General features: G+C 41.6%; 1 protein-coding gene across 1 annotated transcript in view; it reads right to left on the bottom strand.

Annotated features, from left to right (window-relative positions):
- Nucleotides 1-529: 529 nt before the first annotated feature.
- The window catches only part of LOC123961279 (homeodomain-interacting protein kinase 3-like), a 33,988-nt gene continuing 17,918 nt past the window's right edge, over nucleotides 530-16,599 (bottom strand). Inside the window, exons 6-18 of the mRNA XM_046036528.1 lie at nucleotides 14,440-14,559; nucleotides 13,699-13,785; nucleotides 13,234-13,418; nucleotides 11,967-12,132; nucleotides 11,453-11,576; nucleotides 11,088-11,182; nucleotides 10,767-10,918; nucleotides 10,282-10,443; nucleotides 9,824-10,192; nucleotides 9,397-9,558; nucleotides 9,004-9,278; nucleotides 6,257-6,408; nucleotides 530-5,060 (exon numbers count right to left, since the gene is read on the bottom strand). Of these exons, the coding sequence (XP_045892484.1) occupies nucleotides 4,497-5,060; nucleotides 6,257-6,408; nucleotides 9,004-9,278; nucleotides 9,397-9,558; nucleotides 9,824-10,192; nucleotides 10,282-10,443; nucleotides 10,767-10,918; nucleotides 11,088-11,182; nucleotides 11,453-11,576; nucleotides 11,967-12,132; nucleotides 13,234-13,418; nucleotides 13,699-13,785; nucleotides 14,440-14,559 (2,613 nt within the window). The 3' untranslated portion in view covers nucleotides 530-4,496. The remainder of the gene's footprint in view (nucleotides 5,061-6,256; nucleotides 6,409-9,003; nucleotides 9,279-9,396; nucleotides 9,559-9,823; nucleotides 10,193-10,281; nucleotides 10,444-10,766; nucleotides 10,919-11,087; nucleotides 11,183-11,452; nucleotides 11,577-11,966; nucleotides 12,133-13,233; nucleotides 13,419-13,698; nucleotides 13,786-14,439; nucleotides 14,560-16,599) is intronic.

The raw sequence follows: 16,599 nt of genomic DNA, 5'->3' as shown, positions 1-16,599 counted from the left end.
TTGCTTCGAGCGTGCAGTAATAACTGAAGGCATCCCAGATGAGGCTATTCAGCAGTGTTTAGCCACTCTGATCTCTGGACTATGGCGGCTGGACAGTAACAGGGCAATGTTCAAGAAGACTTCGAATAACAACCTGAAACAATTAAAAAAGGACAAAAACAGAATTCTATATCACACACTTGACCAGTTGGGTTAAAGGGGTTGCCAACTTTGCAATGTTATTGTATTTTTCACAAAGAGAATTATAACTTCATGGTTCATGTCTTTGGGTACCCTTAAAGGCAAACATTGAAAGGTTACATATTGTACACTAAATGACAGGCAGCCTCATTTAGTTAAACAGCTACTATAAAGAGAAAAACCTTATTAATAAATGTTTAAAACGATTGATATCAAAATATTGACAGCAATAGAACACGCTTGTCTGTTGAACCATTGACCACTACTCCTGCATGCCATGTGTGCTTGTTGATTCCTAATCAGACAGTAACACCTGTATTTTAAGTATATCAACAAAGACAACGATGACTGAAGCAAAAAGATTTTTTTTTAATTCAAAGTTAATCTTGACATAGTACACCATCAATTCATAATTTGACACTTACCAATAAGAGTCACCAAGAAGGAACCCGCTTTTTGTGACAAAGTACATAGGGCTTGGTCACATTGAAACTCACTGAGAACTAGGGGGTGGGAACGACCGCAAACTGTTAAGACACACATGAATACATCCAAACATAATCATTTTCCCAGTCCTCATATTGTTGTATATTGCACAGTGCAGTTGCTACATGTCAAACTAGTGTAGCAAAAAAAAGAATCAAGGAAATACAATAAAATAATAAAGCCACACATGTCTACACATATTTAGAACAGTAACAGTTTCAATTTAGCAATCATGTCTACATATTTGTGTCTAAATACAATAAATGTCAACCCGATAATTAGATAGTTGTGGTACAAAATCTACGTAAAATGTGTCTTAGAAGTCAAATATTTCTTTTTTCAGCCCAGTACCCAAATGAGATGGTCACACTCGTGTTTGTTGAGTTGGCAGTTTTGTCATGAGGTCCCAAGAATTGAAGGCCCACAGGGACCAAAACCTTCATTTCTGAAAGATAGACTACAGCCAAATCTCTCTCTATTTGCCATATCCATTTTTTTGTTAAGAGGGACAATAAGATGAATTTCCCTGCTTTTATTTATACTTAAGGCTGCTGAGCGCCATGTGCTTGTTGAGCTTTGACTGTAGGACTGTGACCCACGTGTGACTTTGATGATGCAACTGTCAGCATTAAGGCTGCAGGGAGGTGGGATTATCTATCCTAAGCAATCAACCCAAAGTGGTGGGGGATTAGGGCATGGGACTCACTGAGGTGGGACATGTGTTCATCTCGTCACAAGTGCTGAGCTGACGGAAAGAATAGACATATGATGACAGATGAGAGGCTGCACACCACAGGATGAAAACAACATTTTCCTTTAAGTAAAGTACAGATGAGTGTGCCGTGACACACCTATCGGTTCTAATTTTAGGCTGCACACCACGTTGAACAGTGCATCCTCTCTTTTGTCTAAGGACCGTCAACACAGTAGCATATTAGACGAGTACACAAAATACACCCATTACAAGCAATGTAGTAAAACCATTACAATGTAATACATTAAGTAGGGGTGTCCTGCAAAAAATATTTGCTCAGTTTCATGTTACAGTAAGACATTGTACATGTTACTATGACATTATTTCGCATTACTAGATAACAATTAATTAATTAATTAATTTTTTTTTTACAAGAAATGTTTGTTATATCAATAAACATCTCTTAAAAACAGAAGTCTCTAGAATTAATGGGAAAAGACGTCATAACATGAAAAATCTCTTGTTAGAACGTGAAAAGGATCTTGTGAAAACTCAGAAACAAGAAAGTTAGCAAATTTTTTTTTGGTCACATTGGCAATATGCTGCCATAGTTGAGGATGGGACAACTTTGAACCTAAATGTTGAGTATGATTGAGAGATAAAGCATTTTGAAGAAACCCTGAAACACAACCTATGGTAATAGCTGCATACAAGATCTATCAACATCCCATCACAAAATGAGAGCAAACGCTGTGTAGCCATCAGAAATGCAACAAATAACTCATTTGCAAACCAAAAACAGATGTCTCGAGTTCCACAAATACATTCACGTTGAGAATAAAGCTTTGTATTTGTGTTTATTCAGGCCCTATGTTTTTGAGTACTGCACGGTGTTCTTGGTGAGCGCAATAAGTCCCTGACTTGTACTTTCTTAGGATTCTGTAAAAAAGATTGTTTTTAGACCTCATCTTAGTCAAACAAACAACTTTGGGGTTTTGTGAGCTGATCCCCTTAGAAGGAAATAGTCTACAAATTTTCAGACTGCTTTGATATCAATGCAAGACGTCATCTGTCAGCCACTTGTTTGAAGAAAGGCACTAGTTGTACAGTACGGAGAGTTGCAAATACAGTCCAATAACGGAAATAAAAGCCATGTCATCAGAAGAAAAACGATAATACATTAACACCACACTGGTTACAGAATCCAAGAGTGAACCCAGCCTACATTTCAAATACTGATGCTAAATGCACACGCACAAAAACACACACACACACACACACACACACACCAAAAAGCAACAGAATAACTAAATAAAGAGAAAACTCATAACTTCCATTACAGCAGTTTACAATCACTTCAAAACAACAAAGCCAATATACAGAGGCACTAGCATATAGGAATAGCATTCAATATACTCCAAAATAGAACCCACTTCTATTGTCTCTAGTTTTCAGAACTACAATACAAGAGAGGGAGAATGCAGGCTAGAATGAGATTAATCCTCTAAATTCACAGCTACGAAGTGGCAGATAATCAGTACATAGCAGCTTATTATCTATACATTCCAAATACAATTTGCCAAACATAGCTCAGAAAAATAAAACCTCAACCTCATTTTTAAAATAGAGATCTCACAATATATTCCAATGGTAGTAACTGCAACAGTATGCTGGAGGTGAAAGGAGAAATTGTATCGACCATGCTTCAGAAATGATTAATGAACAGTCTTTGGTGCTGATTGGAGTAAAAATACCAGCTGATATGACAGGTAAATACACAGCTCTACTACACACTGGAAATCAAAAACACAAAATCAAGGCTATGCATCCACCCTGAAGGAATGTATCAAAACTGACAACAGGCTTCAATACATGGACAAAAGTTTTGCCTCACACAAATATTTGAAACAATTACCGATACAGATCTAACACTCAACAGCCCAGCAGTGATACTGTAAGTTTATAGGTTATTTCAAACACTGAGAAGCATTTAAAAGTAAAAACATAAAACACTTTTTTTTTTTTAAGTCTATGCCACTCCCAAAAAACTAAAACATAAAATGCATTAATGCAAGTCCAGCCTAAACGCTAAATAAAAACACAGCAACCCAGAGGCTATCTAGATTGTATTGCAGTTACAGTAAACAGTGACAATACTGTTATGAATTAAGTACTATAGTGAATAGAAATCGATTATCAAAATATCAAATCACTCTTTATGTACATAAAAAGCTCATTCAGTCAAAGCCCTAAATGTGCAGCCTCTAGCTAAAGTAAATCAATACTCTGAGTCACAAAGCAAACTGAAGTCCAACATTTGCCAATATTAAAACATAACCACAAGCATTATCCTCATATATATCCAATAAGCCCATCGTGTTCAGAGTCTGAAGGTTAAGTGCTGCAAACCCATTTAAATGTACAATCTATAAGCTCCTGAAGTAACGTCATAGACTCTGGTTTTAAGGCACTAGGAGACGGCAGCAGTAAAGTCTGCCTCAAACGATGACAGGAGCATTCAATCCTGGTTAATACAGACTTGGATGGCTTAACAAACAGATCTGACCGGCTAGCACATGCTACAAGGCAACAAAGATAAAGGGAAGGGGGAAGGCTGATGGGCCTGACAGCGATTACAACAAATGATTTCCAGCCTGTAATTGGATCCTATTCTCTTAACACTACTCAAACAACAAATGACAGGAGGTAATGTGCAAAGGACACATTCTTAATTAAAATGTCCATGTCATCATATGTGAATTCATTCACTTTTGTGATGCTCTCTTATAAAGCTTTGCAGTTTAATCAATCACTGTTTCCTCCGTTGGCTGCCATGATTTCGCAGGAGGTTTTCCAGAGTTGAAGTTGCTCTGACAATCAAATATGATCACCGACCTCCAGATTACAGAGGCTGTGTCACCATAAAACATCATCTTCAGCACTGTTACTCTTCTTTATCCACCCCCCATGTTACATTTTTATCCATCATCCGCTTGTTAACCATATTTTCTTCTTCCTCATCATAAGTGTCCGTTTTGTGCTCTGCTGCTAGCTCTACCTGCCCAGGTCGCAGCCCCAGTCCATTTCCTGTTGCCCCTCCTCACAAGAAGGTACTGCTGCGGCCCCGCCCTGCTCCTCAGATATAAGAGAACTGGGGGTGGTGGCTGAGCTTCGTGGGGCTCAGAGGGAAGCCTGTGTAGGCGGCCGGGGAGGCCATGTAAGGGTGAGGAGGGGGGAAGGGAGGCTTGAACTGGTGGGGGTGGTGGGCATAGCCAGGCTGGTGATGTGGGTGGATGGTCGGGGAAGGAAGGAGCCTGTGAGGATGGGGAGCGGGGTGTCCAGGGTGGTGGGGGTGGGTGCTGATGCCCAGGGTAACCTGGTGAACTATAGTGCCTCCCTGGGGGTGGGAGAGACTGTAGCTGTGCTGGAGGAGAGGGGGAGGAGGAGGGCGAGAGGGCAGGATGGTGTGGGGGTGGTGAGCGGCGGTGAGGGGGCCACTGGGAGGGTAGGACAGCAGGGTGTGTGTGGGCAGGCCTTGGCTGTGAGTGTGCGGGCCGGCCGAAGTGTGCGTGGGGCTGCTGTGCGGCAGGTGTGTGAAGGTGTGTGTGTGGACAGTAGGGGGGATGTAGGCGTGCGGTCGCAGCGGCCCATAGTTGCCGTTCCACTCTTTGTTGCTGTGGTTTGAGCCGTACGGCTGTACCTGAGAGAGAACAGACGAGAACAATCCGTTTAACACCACTACATTAGTCTGTTGAAGAAATGGTTTGACATTTTGGGAAATATGCTTATTCGCTTTCTTGCTGAGAGTTAGATGACTGATACCACTCTCGCATCTGTCTGTTCAATATGAAGCTGGCAGCTGGTTAGCTTAGTCTAGCAGCTAGCTTAAACATTTTAATCCAGCCCTTGCTTCAGGAACTGACCGGAGACATGTACACAATTTACTGTATCAGACCAATTATGAAATAACTCAACTGTGTCAATTCTGCATTTTTTTTATATATATACTAATTTACATATATAGTATGTTCTCTGGAGGCAAGACTTAGACTGCCTTAGTAACTAAGTATCAGAATATCTGTGGGATTTTCACATCTGTCTGCTTCCAACAGCTCCCACAACATAGCCTTTGGGTTTAGACTTTTCCAAACTTTACCAAAGGAAATACTGTTTCTTGCTACCCACACCTGATTTTGCAAGCAGTTGTGTAAGCTCATTAAAATACAACTTCTTATGACACCAAGCAACACAGCCTCCATTATTTTCAAGTCAGTAAAAAAACAAAACAAACAAAAAAAACACAACACTAGTTTCAGAAAGACAATTTCCAAACTTCTACTGCAAATCACATGCCATCCATTAATGTTCTAGGCCTGGCTACGGACCTTTGAATCTGCCCACTCCAACGAGCTGACTGATTCTAGTCTGGCATCATGACATGGAACAGCAGCTTCTCGGTTAAAAAGCGATCAATCCAATGAGCGCCATGGGGGGACTAATCATTAGCCAATCAGCACCACGGGCGGGACCAACGCTGCTGTCAAGCTGTGCGCCGGAACCGAGGAGGAGAAATAACAATGGCGACTGCTACAGACTAGAGAGGCGCTGCTGTTGAGGCTGTTCTAAATCGATTGAAAGTAAGCAGTTTGTTTTTACTTTGTTCCACTCTTCCACTCACCCCTGCAAAATCAGTATGTTGTAATGGCTTCACATCAGTGTCAACTTAAAATGCCAGGTTCAAACAAATTCATTGGTCTTGAGTGGAGGTAATGTCAGACTGAAGATGAAGTGTAACAATTGTCCAATATCCGTCAATTACTATTCACAAATACATTTTCAGTGTTCAGCTCCGGTATAATCCTCCATATTTTAGAGGGAGAAAGGATAAGAACTGACCTGTCCAAAGCCCAGAGGGTGCTGCTGCTGTCCCGTCACCTTTTGCTGCCGGGACAGGAGGGGGGCGGATGGGAAGAGGGGGACGGATGAGGGAGTGCTCTGTTGTCCTACGAAGTTGCAGCGTCCTTTGGACCGGGACCAGGACTCTGAGACTGGGACAGATAAGACAGGAGTAAGTCAGGTGAGGACATATATACTGTAAAACTAGATGCCAGCATTAGTTCACATGACCTGCCAGACAGTGAAGCTACCATCAAGACTTCAAACAACACACAAGCATGCATACCAGAGAGAAACAGAGTCACAAAGTGCATCATATTGTTCAATATAGAGAATATGAAAAATGTTCCTACAAGACATTCATTCCCAACTTGAACTTAAAAAGGTTTTTGCATTTGAAAATGTTTTTCCACCACCCAGGATTCGACCGTTGACCACTGAAAATATCTCATCTACGTTACATTAACTGATCAAGATGCCCTAAGCCACATGTAAAAATATAGAAATTAAATTGTTTAAGCAACATTGTATTTGCATTAAGTGAGGCGGACCTTGTAGTTTCATTAATAAGGTCAATGTGTAGCACTTTACAATGCCATAATTTACAGAGTTTAATATTATGGTGGCTGTGGTGACCTTTAGGATGAACTTTTGCAAAGTGAATTATAAATAGAACAAGCACAGAATCCTCATGTGGAGCAGAGTAGCTTCACAAAGCAGCTAAAGGCTAAACAGAAGGACTAAAGAGCAGCATATTATGTGACTGGTCGTAGTGGGTCCCAAATGCCTGAGGACACCACCAAACACAAAATATTTGCAGATATTTCAGAAATGCAAATATGAATTTGAAAAAAGGGCTGTGCAATGCACAGCACAAACAACCCAAACCCTAACCAGGCAAACCTGAGGAGAAAACAATACCTGAAGACAAGTTCATAAAGTTCACCTTTATGTGACACAGCGTCATCTGGATGGAGCCAAGTGAACAAAACCAGTCTAGGTATTTTAAGTACAGTCAAATAGTTAACAGCTCCAACAATACCTACATTTTACTGATATAAAAACTAAAAAGAAAGTATTAATAACTATATAAACTGGGGATCGGGTGTCTCATCATCGACACGTCGCGATTCCCTCTGAGAACAAGCTGCAGCTGAAAAACCTCACTTACGACCATTATAAGTTTGGGAGTATTATAGACAGAGACCAAACAACATGTTGCTTTGAAAGCTTGGAAATGCCTTATCACAATTGAGGATTAATTATTTTTTAGGGTGATGACGTTACAGACATCTGAAGCTTACTTCGAAAACCTCAATACAAGCTACGAATGTAGAGAAATGACCTTCAGTACAGCCCTACAATGGATAAAACCCAACAAATACAGTGGTGAATGTGTTGCTGACATGTTTCAACACTGGATCAACTACATGTTGGCAAAAGTATCACTTGATACTGCAGAAGCATGTCACTCCTGGATTGTGTGGAAGAGGTAGTAACAGAGCAGTAACCCTAATGAACAGAGAAAATTACCTTCTTCAAATGAAAAGTCTGAGTTAGCTGAGTAGAGGAATGACAACTTAGCAGTGTAACTGTAATTTCTGCTGCTATTAAAGAATCATCCAACTTGTCTTGCACTTTTTCACAGTTGTGAATCTTCCCTAAAACTAGACAAAATCCATGAAGTTGGGAAAAGAAAAAGAAACAGATTGTTGGCACTCAGAAAAGGCACATGAGGAGCAAAGTTGATCCTTGGACTCTGATCTGTATCAGTTTTAAATTCACTCCACCATGAGGAGAACAAAAGGGTGAAAGTTAAATCAGATCAGTGCCTTAGGGCAACTTATGCTGCATGACAAGAACCAGCAGAGAAAAAAAATATATATATATACAGGCTCTGACTCAACACCAAATGAAATGCATCCACCTTTCCCTCCACTCTTACTCTCTTGTTCAAAAAAATACATTTGCTGTACTCTGAACTAAACGCTCCCTCTTCTTCCACTGTAAACTATTTCTGGATCACTGATGCAGGCATAACTTGGTGTTGTTGAATGAAGAGGGGTTAGTTTCAGTTAAGATATTCTTTTGAAGGGTTGGTGAGTTACTTAAGGGATTAACAGAGAAAATAAACCCTGAATCATATCACTGCTCAGATGTGGGGAGCTTGTTTTACTCTTTTCTGCGCAGCATCCAAATGCTAAATATAAATCCCAACATTTTTGACAAATTTCTAATGATGCACATATGTAAACATTTATTTTCTCTTTTTTCCTTTGGAAACTTTCCTGAAAGAAAACTGCTACTTTGATGGAGGGAAAGCCATTAAGGAGGACTTAATGTCAGCATTGCCTGCTATGGATGCATTTCTGAGGTATTGGTACAATTTGGCCAGTTCTCTGTTGGTGTCTCTTGATCACCTGTTAAAGCCTCTATGACCCACTAGGGGGCGGTAAGCCCCTACTGCTTCCGTATGACCTGCAATGCAGACATCAGGAAAGCACAGGTGACAGACCACATGACAGGTGGCAGATGAGGACACATTTATGCATGGAGGGGAAAACTTTTCTCGGTGTTGACACACGCTATTTTAGCTTGAAGTGAAAAAAATTGTTATAATCTCACAACAGACATCTGTCCATTTCTTTTCACCTATGACATTTATCACATGTATAATCAATAAGTCATACAGTTAAAACGAGCAGAAATATTTGTTCCCTGTTAGAAAGGTAAACGTCCACACTGACCTGTTCTCTGGACACGCTCCTCTGTCCCTTGAGTGTTGTTGTTCTGCACTCTCATTGGTGGAACCACCATTGTCCTGACACCACGGGGACTCCTGCCCTGCACTGCAGGGGAAGGCAGTGGTGCTACCATGGCAGCCAAAGGTGGGCGGTTGTTGTGATTACTGTTGTCAAGGAAACGGTAGGTACTGTTACCACGTGGGGAGGTTGATGTGTCGGACGTGGGGGAACCCTCTACTGTGTCACAGCCGCTCTCGTGGCCGTCGTCCTCGGACATGCTGAACACAAATGAGAAACAACACATTAAGATGGCTGGAACTTAATAGTGTTTTTCTCTTTGTAGAACATTACTACCTTTGTCTTTTTGGATGTGTGTTCGTATGTCCAAGTAACTACCTGTTGGGTCTCTTGCACGGAGAGACAGAGGGGCTTGACTGAAGTGAGTTGGAGGCAAAAGAACTGGTGCTGAGGCTGCTGTCGGGGCTGCTGAGGGAACACACTCTCTCCATAGACACACTGGTGTGTCTGCAAGCCTCACACACACACTCGTCTTTACACCTACGGAAGAACAACGCAGGTTTAGCTTTTCTAAGGCTCAGACCATGTTTAAAGCTCTTGGTAGTAGATTTATGGATGACTGAAAGCTTTAAATTTACAAACTGTTAGAGAATTTGCTTAAAGCAGACACTGCCTGACTTTTTGTGTTATATCAGGGGAAGGTCACAGTTCTCTGCTCAGCATTGGAGTGAGATCTTCTCTATGTCTTTCTATGGGCCTGAACAGGTTGATTTTAATAATCCCATTTGTTGCTGATGTCACTCACTCGCTCAGGCGGCATGTCTGAGGGTCTTCATCTTCCCCCTCGTCCTCTCCGTCGGTCAGTTCACTGTGGATGCTGATCACGCTAGCAGCAGGGCTTGGTGTGTCGCCCATCAGAACTGCCACATCTCGCTGTTGTTGACTGGAAAGGTTCAGCTGGCTGTTACCATTTGGCACCACCTCTTTGAAGCAGCTCACTTCCTCCTCTGCATCATCTTCCTCTTCATCTGTGTTTTGAACTTCCTGTTGCCTGGTTTCCATCAGAGGCACCTCCCTCTGAGGCTGCTCCCTTTGTGCCGCTGCCTGTCCGACATCGAACATCTTGGGGGTCCGACATGCTGATATGTGAACGTTGCTGGGGAAGGACAGGTTCCTTTGAACACAACAGTTATTATATTAGATATAAAGAAAACAGGAGAGGACTTTTACTTCAAAAGGCACGACTAAGGAGCCGAATCTCACCTGTTACTGTGGCTGTGTCTGTTCCTTTTATTGGCTGGCTGGGGCCACACAACATGAGCTATGCCAATATTGATTGGCTGATGGGCAGAGAGGGCCGGCATCTGATTAGTCAGGAGAGGCTGTTGCATCAGTGAATTGTAGTGACTGTGGGGACGCACTTTCCTGTTAAAATGTATCAAAAGAAAAAACTAAAGAAAGTGCAAGAGAAACATAAAGCAGCCCTATACTTTTGGTGGAAATATGTGATAGGGATTGATTACAAACCTAAGTAACAATTCATAAGAATTCTAAAATAAAATGTGATGATTCCCAGTGTTGTATTGCACATTTGCAAATGAAAACCCCTGTTAGTTGGTTAAGCATTTACATGGACACACACACACACACACACACACACACACACACACACACAGTAGGAGTACAGCTCTGTTAGCCTTTTTCTTGAATGAATGCAACAAGAGAGGTTTGAGAGTAGAATGACCTACCGCCAGTCGCTGATTCTCTGTGGGCCGGCTGTGGTGTCGTTGGTAAGGGAGGATGGGGGTGGCGGAGGGGGGTGAGAGGGCGGAGGACCCACTGGAGTCATCTGCTGCCAAGCTGCTGGGACGAGGAGCTGCTGTCCCCGGCTAGACCAGGCCTGCCACAGGGTCAGATCAGGGATGTTATGCAATTATCTATTGATCCCCACAGCTATGACCTATATTCGGTCCCCTAGATCTAGGCCTGATGTTGGGCTCAGAGGTTATGTTAGGGATTCAAAAAAAAAATTAAATCCAAAGACCAACCATGCAGACAATGTGTCTTACCTGAGCAATTACACCAGGCCTCACTGGTAAGGGCTGTATTGGAGGGGCCTGAGTTACCATGGGAACAGGGAACCCAGCTGTTTGGTTAAGGTTACCTTAAAAAATAAAAAATAAAAAACAAGCAGAAAAACAAATCTGTCATTAATACAGCTCAAAAAGGCCATGGCTAAATTTAACAGCATTTTAGTAAAGCTATGGTACCACTCCCTTACATTAGGACCTTTAGATTGGAACAGATTAAGGACTGTCTTCTGAATCATTCTCATAACACTGTAAAATCATTTAAAAATGCAACCTTTGTATTAAAATTACTAAAAAAAATGTGCTTAACAAAAAATGTGTACAGCAGTGTACAGTCTACATACCTTGCATGGTGGGAGGACAGAGAAGAAGGGCAGGTGGGAATGAGTCACTGCACCCAAACTGAGCATTCCCAGCTGCTAGAGCTATCCCAGGATGCAACACTGAAGAAGCTGACTGGGTTATAGCCTTCATTAGAAAAAAAGTACAAAGAGGAAGTAGCAGAGAGTTAAAAATAGAGAACATAGAGAAAGAGAAAATATGAAACATTACTTAACTAACAATTATTCATATTTATAGGCGTTTATTTATATTTGCCGTCCTGAAAAACATGGGGTGTTGCCAAGTGTCCTAAAATAACAAGCAGTACCATGTTTAATGACTTATTCATTTTAGAAGCTAAATAGCAGTGTTAGTATTTTAAAAAGAACTGACTGTGGTGTCTGTGAATCAAGATCTTTCTCACACCGACATAAATAATCACTGAGTAATAAAAAACATAATATGGGGGTAAAACCGTGGTCCAGTAAGACAGAAACCGTTCTCACAGCAAACACACACATGGCTACAGAATCTCACCTGAGTGTGGACTGGTATGTTGCTGTAAGCCAGAGGGAGGCCAGAGGAGGCAGTGGGGGCTACTGGAGGTCTTGAGAAATGAATGGTGTTCTGATTCAGAGCATCAAAAACTGCATTGGTGGGCCAACTGTGGCACATGTCCATGATACGGAAAGATGACTGCACACTGTAGGGGATCAGACGAAGAAATGTTTTAACTGAAATTCCTACTACAGTCAACAATCACACACTTATACCATCCTTCTGCAGTGTTTATCACAGGATTTGTGAGGCTATGGTGGGTGGACATCGACCCTCTAGGGGGGGCCCTGGGGGATGGCCCCTGCATAAGAAAAATGTGTACATTTTAAAAGTTTAGTGCACTAATTTATTACACTTTAAAAGCAAAATAAAGAGGCTAGATCTATGAAGAACTTTGCACTCTTGTTGACAATTTTGTGGCCTAGTAAACATTTTGATCATAAAGACACTGTATAGATATAAAGGGTGATGAAACAGCAAATAAGTCAACTAATTTATTTCATGTTTTTCCAGCAACCCTAAATCAAAGAATAATTTACAAAAGTAATTTCCCTAACATTTTATTTTACTTTTAAGGGACACGTTACATGTGTTATACTTCCTGTGAATATAATACAATTAATCTTATTTCCATACTGTATACGTTATGTTAACACCTTGTTTCGAAAACCGGACTTTGTCACATGTGTATCCTCCATCCTCGCGCTACATTCACCAAGTTCGACGCAATTTGAGAAATTATATTGTATGATGTGCTCGTATTGCGAACAATTAATACTGAATAGCCTTTCTTCAGGTAAGACCCAATACTGTAACACTTTGTAAATTGAGAAAAAGACAGAATAAAGTCATTAACCCTGCCAATCAGCTCGCTCTGCTCCCTTTAACTGCATTTACCATAAAGGCTGTAATACCTCCAAATACTCCAAATTTAGCAGCTAGCTTAATTGCGTTATCACAAATGAGTGACAGTGGAAACGGCCAACACTGATGAAACCCTTAGTTAAAGTTACCGTAATGACATCAAAATAAAAGTGGTTGTCTCGACAACGTTAAAAGTCTTTAATGTTAATATATTTTCGGTTTATTTTGAAACTATGGTGGAACAAATTAGACTGTGGCGGGCCACCACGGTCTCATTAACTAATGGGAAACACTGCTCTGTACATTACTAGTGACTACAGGAAAGGGCAACAAAACAAACAAGAGCGTGTTTTTGTGTCAGAATGACTTGTAGCAGCCTTACTGGTTACTGTGTGGGTAGTCCAGCAGATGAGTCATAGTGAGGAAGGGGTGATTGAGGACGCTGGAGGGAACAGTTCTGTCTTCAGCATCGATCAGCAACATGCTCCTCAGCAGAGAGACAAACTCCCTCCTGTCAACCTTCTCTGCTTGCATGTCACTGTTATCAGGACTCAACACCAAGTTCACCTGATGGATGGAGGCAATGAGGGGCACCGACAGAAAACACACAAAGGGCAACAGTTCATGTTACAATTAATTAAGAAACCCAGGAACACTTGAACTGATCAGCTGATAGGATTGTTTTATAGCAGAGCAACAAGCTTAAATGTGTTCTGAAATGTGATCATGAAGTTAAACATATTCAAATGATCCTGAAACGTAACCCTGAAAATGCTATCTCTTGTGGCTCTTATGTTGGACTTGCTCAGTTTGAATTTGATCACTCATTCGGCCTGGCTGGACTCACGTGAGCTATGTCATCCAGACAGCTGAAGATGTACTTTCTGGCCTCTTTGGATTTAAGTCCCGTCTCTTTCTCATGCTCTTCTGTTGTCTAAAGGAGGATCAGAAATATTAAGAATATTAAAAAATATTCCAGGAAGTAAAGATTTTTGTATAAACACATGTATGCTGCGTGTTGAAAGCTACCACCAGATTCCTCATGTAAATGATAAAGAATGAAAGGTCAAAGTAATAGATAAAATATACACAGGCAGTGGGAGCAAACTCTGCGTTTCCATGTAAATCAAAGTGTTAGGGATTTGAGTTTTTGCTGGAAAGTACACGGACAGATAAATATTAGGCTCACATTCATTTAAAATTTATTTAGAGCTCAGCCAGTAGTCTAAACAGTTTCACATTTCCTAGAGCTTTTCTCAGGGTGTTCTGGCTTTCTCCTGTTTTGACAAGCTTATCCAGCTGTGTCCTATTGGGAATGTACTTCCACTATCCCCCTGCTTTTCCCCCCCCCCCCCCCCCCCCCCCCCCCCCCCCCCCCCCCCCACACACACACACTGCAAGGAGTTTCACTTGAATTTCCAATGAACATCCTGCTTTTTTCAATTTCAGATCTCACCCTGCCAGTTTATCTGTCTGTGCCCCCCCACCACCACAGAAATTAGTTACTGTTGATGTGTGGTTGACAGGAGGATATGTTTGCAGGTCTATAACATGCATGTAATGTGTGCATATATTTGTGTGCAGGTACTTTTAGTCTCCAGGAGGCGTAGGGAGAGTCAGACTCTTTGGAGAAGAAACGAGAGGTCTTGGTGCCCTTGTTGAGCAGCTGCTCGGGAGGCAGGCCCTGAGTCTGAGAGATGTACCGGATCTGAGCAGAGAGAGAGAGATGGGAAACGGGAAGGAAGAGGCAGTGAAAAGGAGACGAGAAAATTAACAATATGAAAAAAGAAATTTATGTATAGCGAGATGACGGAAGAAGTGAAACAAGACAGTGTGGGAAATGTGGAAAAAAAATAAAAAATTCACACATCACAACTTGGCTGAAAGTAAGATGATCTAAAACTAAAGTAAACTTAAATGGAATTTAAATTTATTTTACCCAGTTACTGAATGACAGCAGATGTACTGTAATCATAAACAATTCTTTACATCAGCAGTTACTAGTTTGGAGGAAAATTTACTATTTCTCGCCAGCATGTAAACTGTAAACGTCAAAATCCCTGCACTTCAATCTTTACTGCTCTGCCAAACTGACATAGTTCAAGTGCTTCATGGGACCAAGGTGGATGCAGCTAACAAGCCAAACATACAGAAAGGGGAGTCAGAGGTTACTGACATTTGTCAGCAAGATTTAGCAAAAAAAAACATATCATATAATACACTGAAGATTCAGTGCAGGATAAAATAGCTTCTAAAACCTTCATTAGTCATAAAACGTGAAACGTACGTATTGATGAAGCGTCATTATGTCACACAAACATCAAAATAAGGGGTCGGTATATTCATTTCTCACATGATTGTGGTTCATTGGTTCTAATCTTCCATATTTTACAAAAACATTATTACTGATGTTTTCTCTTCAATACACCTTACCTACAAATATGAGAAACATATTATTCACTCCCCTGCCCAGTTAGTGCCAGTTTAGCTCACCTGTAGAGCAGCCACATACTAAACTCCTGTATCAGCCTTGGTCTCGTGTTTTATCTGCAAGACCCATGTTTTAATGTCTGTGTGGAAATGTGATCACATATGATCAAATAAAATGTGTGCGTCCTGGTCATAGCTTAGATATCAAATCCTACTGCGCCTCCGAGCGTCTCTCCTGGCGGTTTGCTGACAGCGCTGGCAGCCTAATGCTGAGTCACTTGACACTAATAAAGGAGGTTGTACTAGTGTCTGGTTCAAAAGTTGTGTAGCCGACTTCTGACAGTCAGTATCACGGCTGAGAGGATCAGAGCAGCCATCATACACAAGTCGTGCCGCCTTCCCTTCCTCTTTCCCTGCGTTTCCATCGCAGGTTTGTGGATAGATCAATTTGACTCTGGGTTTCTCGTCTAACAGACAGTAAAATACATTGCATAGGGAGAGGTTGTTGTTGTTAACCTGAACAATATGATACAACTGAATCATGCAAATTGATTACACGTGGTCACTGCGGGGTTCCAAAAACATGGCTCCGATGTAAAACTGCTTCACTGACCATAGAAATGTATTTCTACTGATCTGATAATCAGTTTTTCAAGACAGATTTAAAGTTGTGGTTTCCAGCACCGTTTGATATCAAAGTTGTAAAATATATTTTGGTGTACTATAGTGAAATTAACCATCTGCAAATTTCCCAGACATGTGCTGACTTTTCCCAAGAATTCATCTGACTCGCTGGCCTGCCCTGTCTTGTCAAATGCCATGATACTCCAGAAAATCCATGACCACTGGACATCCTACAGAAATACGTTTCACAGCCTGTATGTGTGCATGAGTGCACGTGTCTATGGCCCAGAACAAACACACTGACTGGCCAGAGGGCACTGGACTGAGAACCTGCTGATGGTGCAGTGAACGCTCACCAGTGTGTGTGTGTGCGCGTATGTGTGTGCGCGTGCACGCACATGCACACATGTCTACCATCAGGCTTATGTTTATAAATACATTTTGCTGTGTAGAGTGGAACTGTAGTGAGCCTTGGCATAGCACAGCATACTTTTGGGGGCTCAATGTGCATGTGTGAGTGCGCGAGCGTGTCCTGGCATGGCCCAATGGTACAACAGGGCAGTCACTGCTCAGCGAAGCTCTATCTCTGACTGATGACTGTCCAAACTGCTAGCTACTGCTGGAGCCAGAAGTGACACCTCACTAAAAGCCTCTCGGAAAACAGACACATGCATTAACAGGGGCTCCCCAAACA

The sequence above is a fragment of the Micropterus dolomieu genome, linkage group LG22 (assembly GCF_021292245.1).
Source record: "Micropterus dolomieu isolate WLL.071019.BEF.003 ecotype Adirondacks linkage group LG22, ASM2129224v1, whole genome shotgun sequence".
NCBI lineage: Eukaryota > Metazoa > Chordata > Actinopteri > Centrarchiformes > Centrarchidae > Micropterus > Micropterus dolomieu.
Note: the sequence above shows the minus strand (reverse complement) of the source record. Positions and strands in the feature narration are given on the sequence as shown.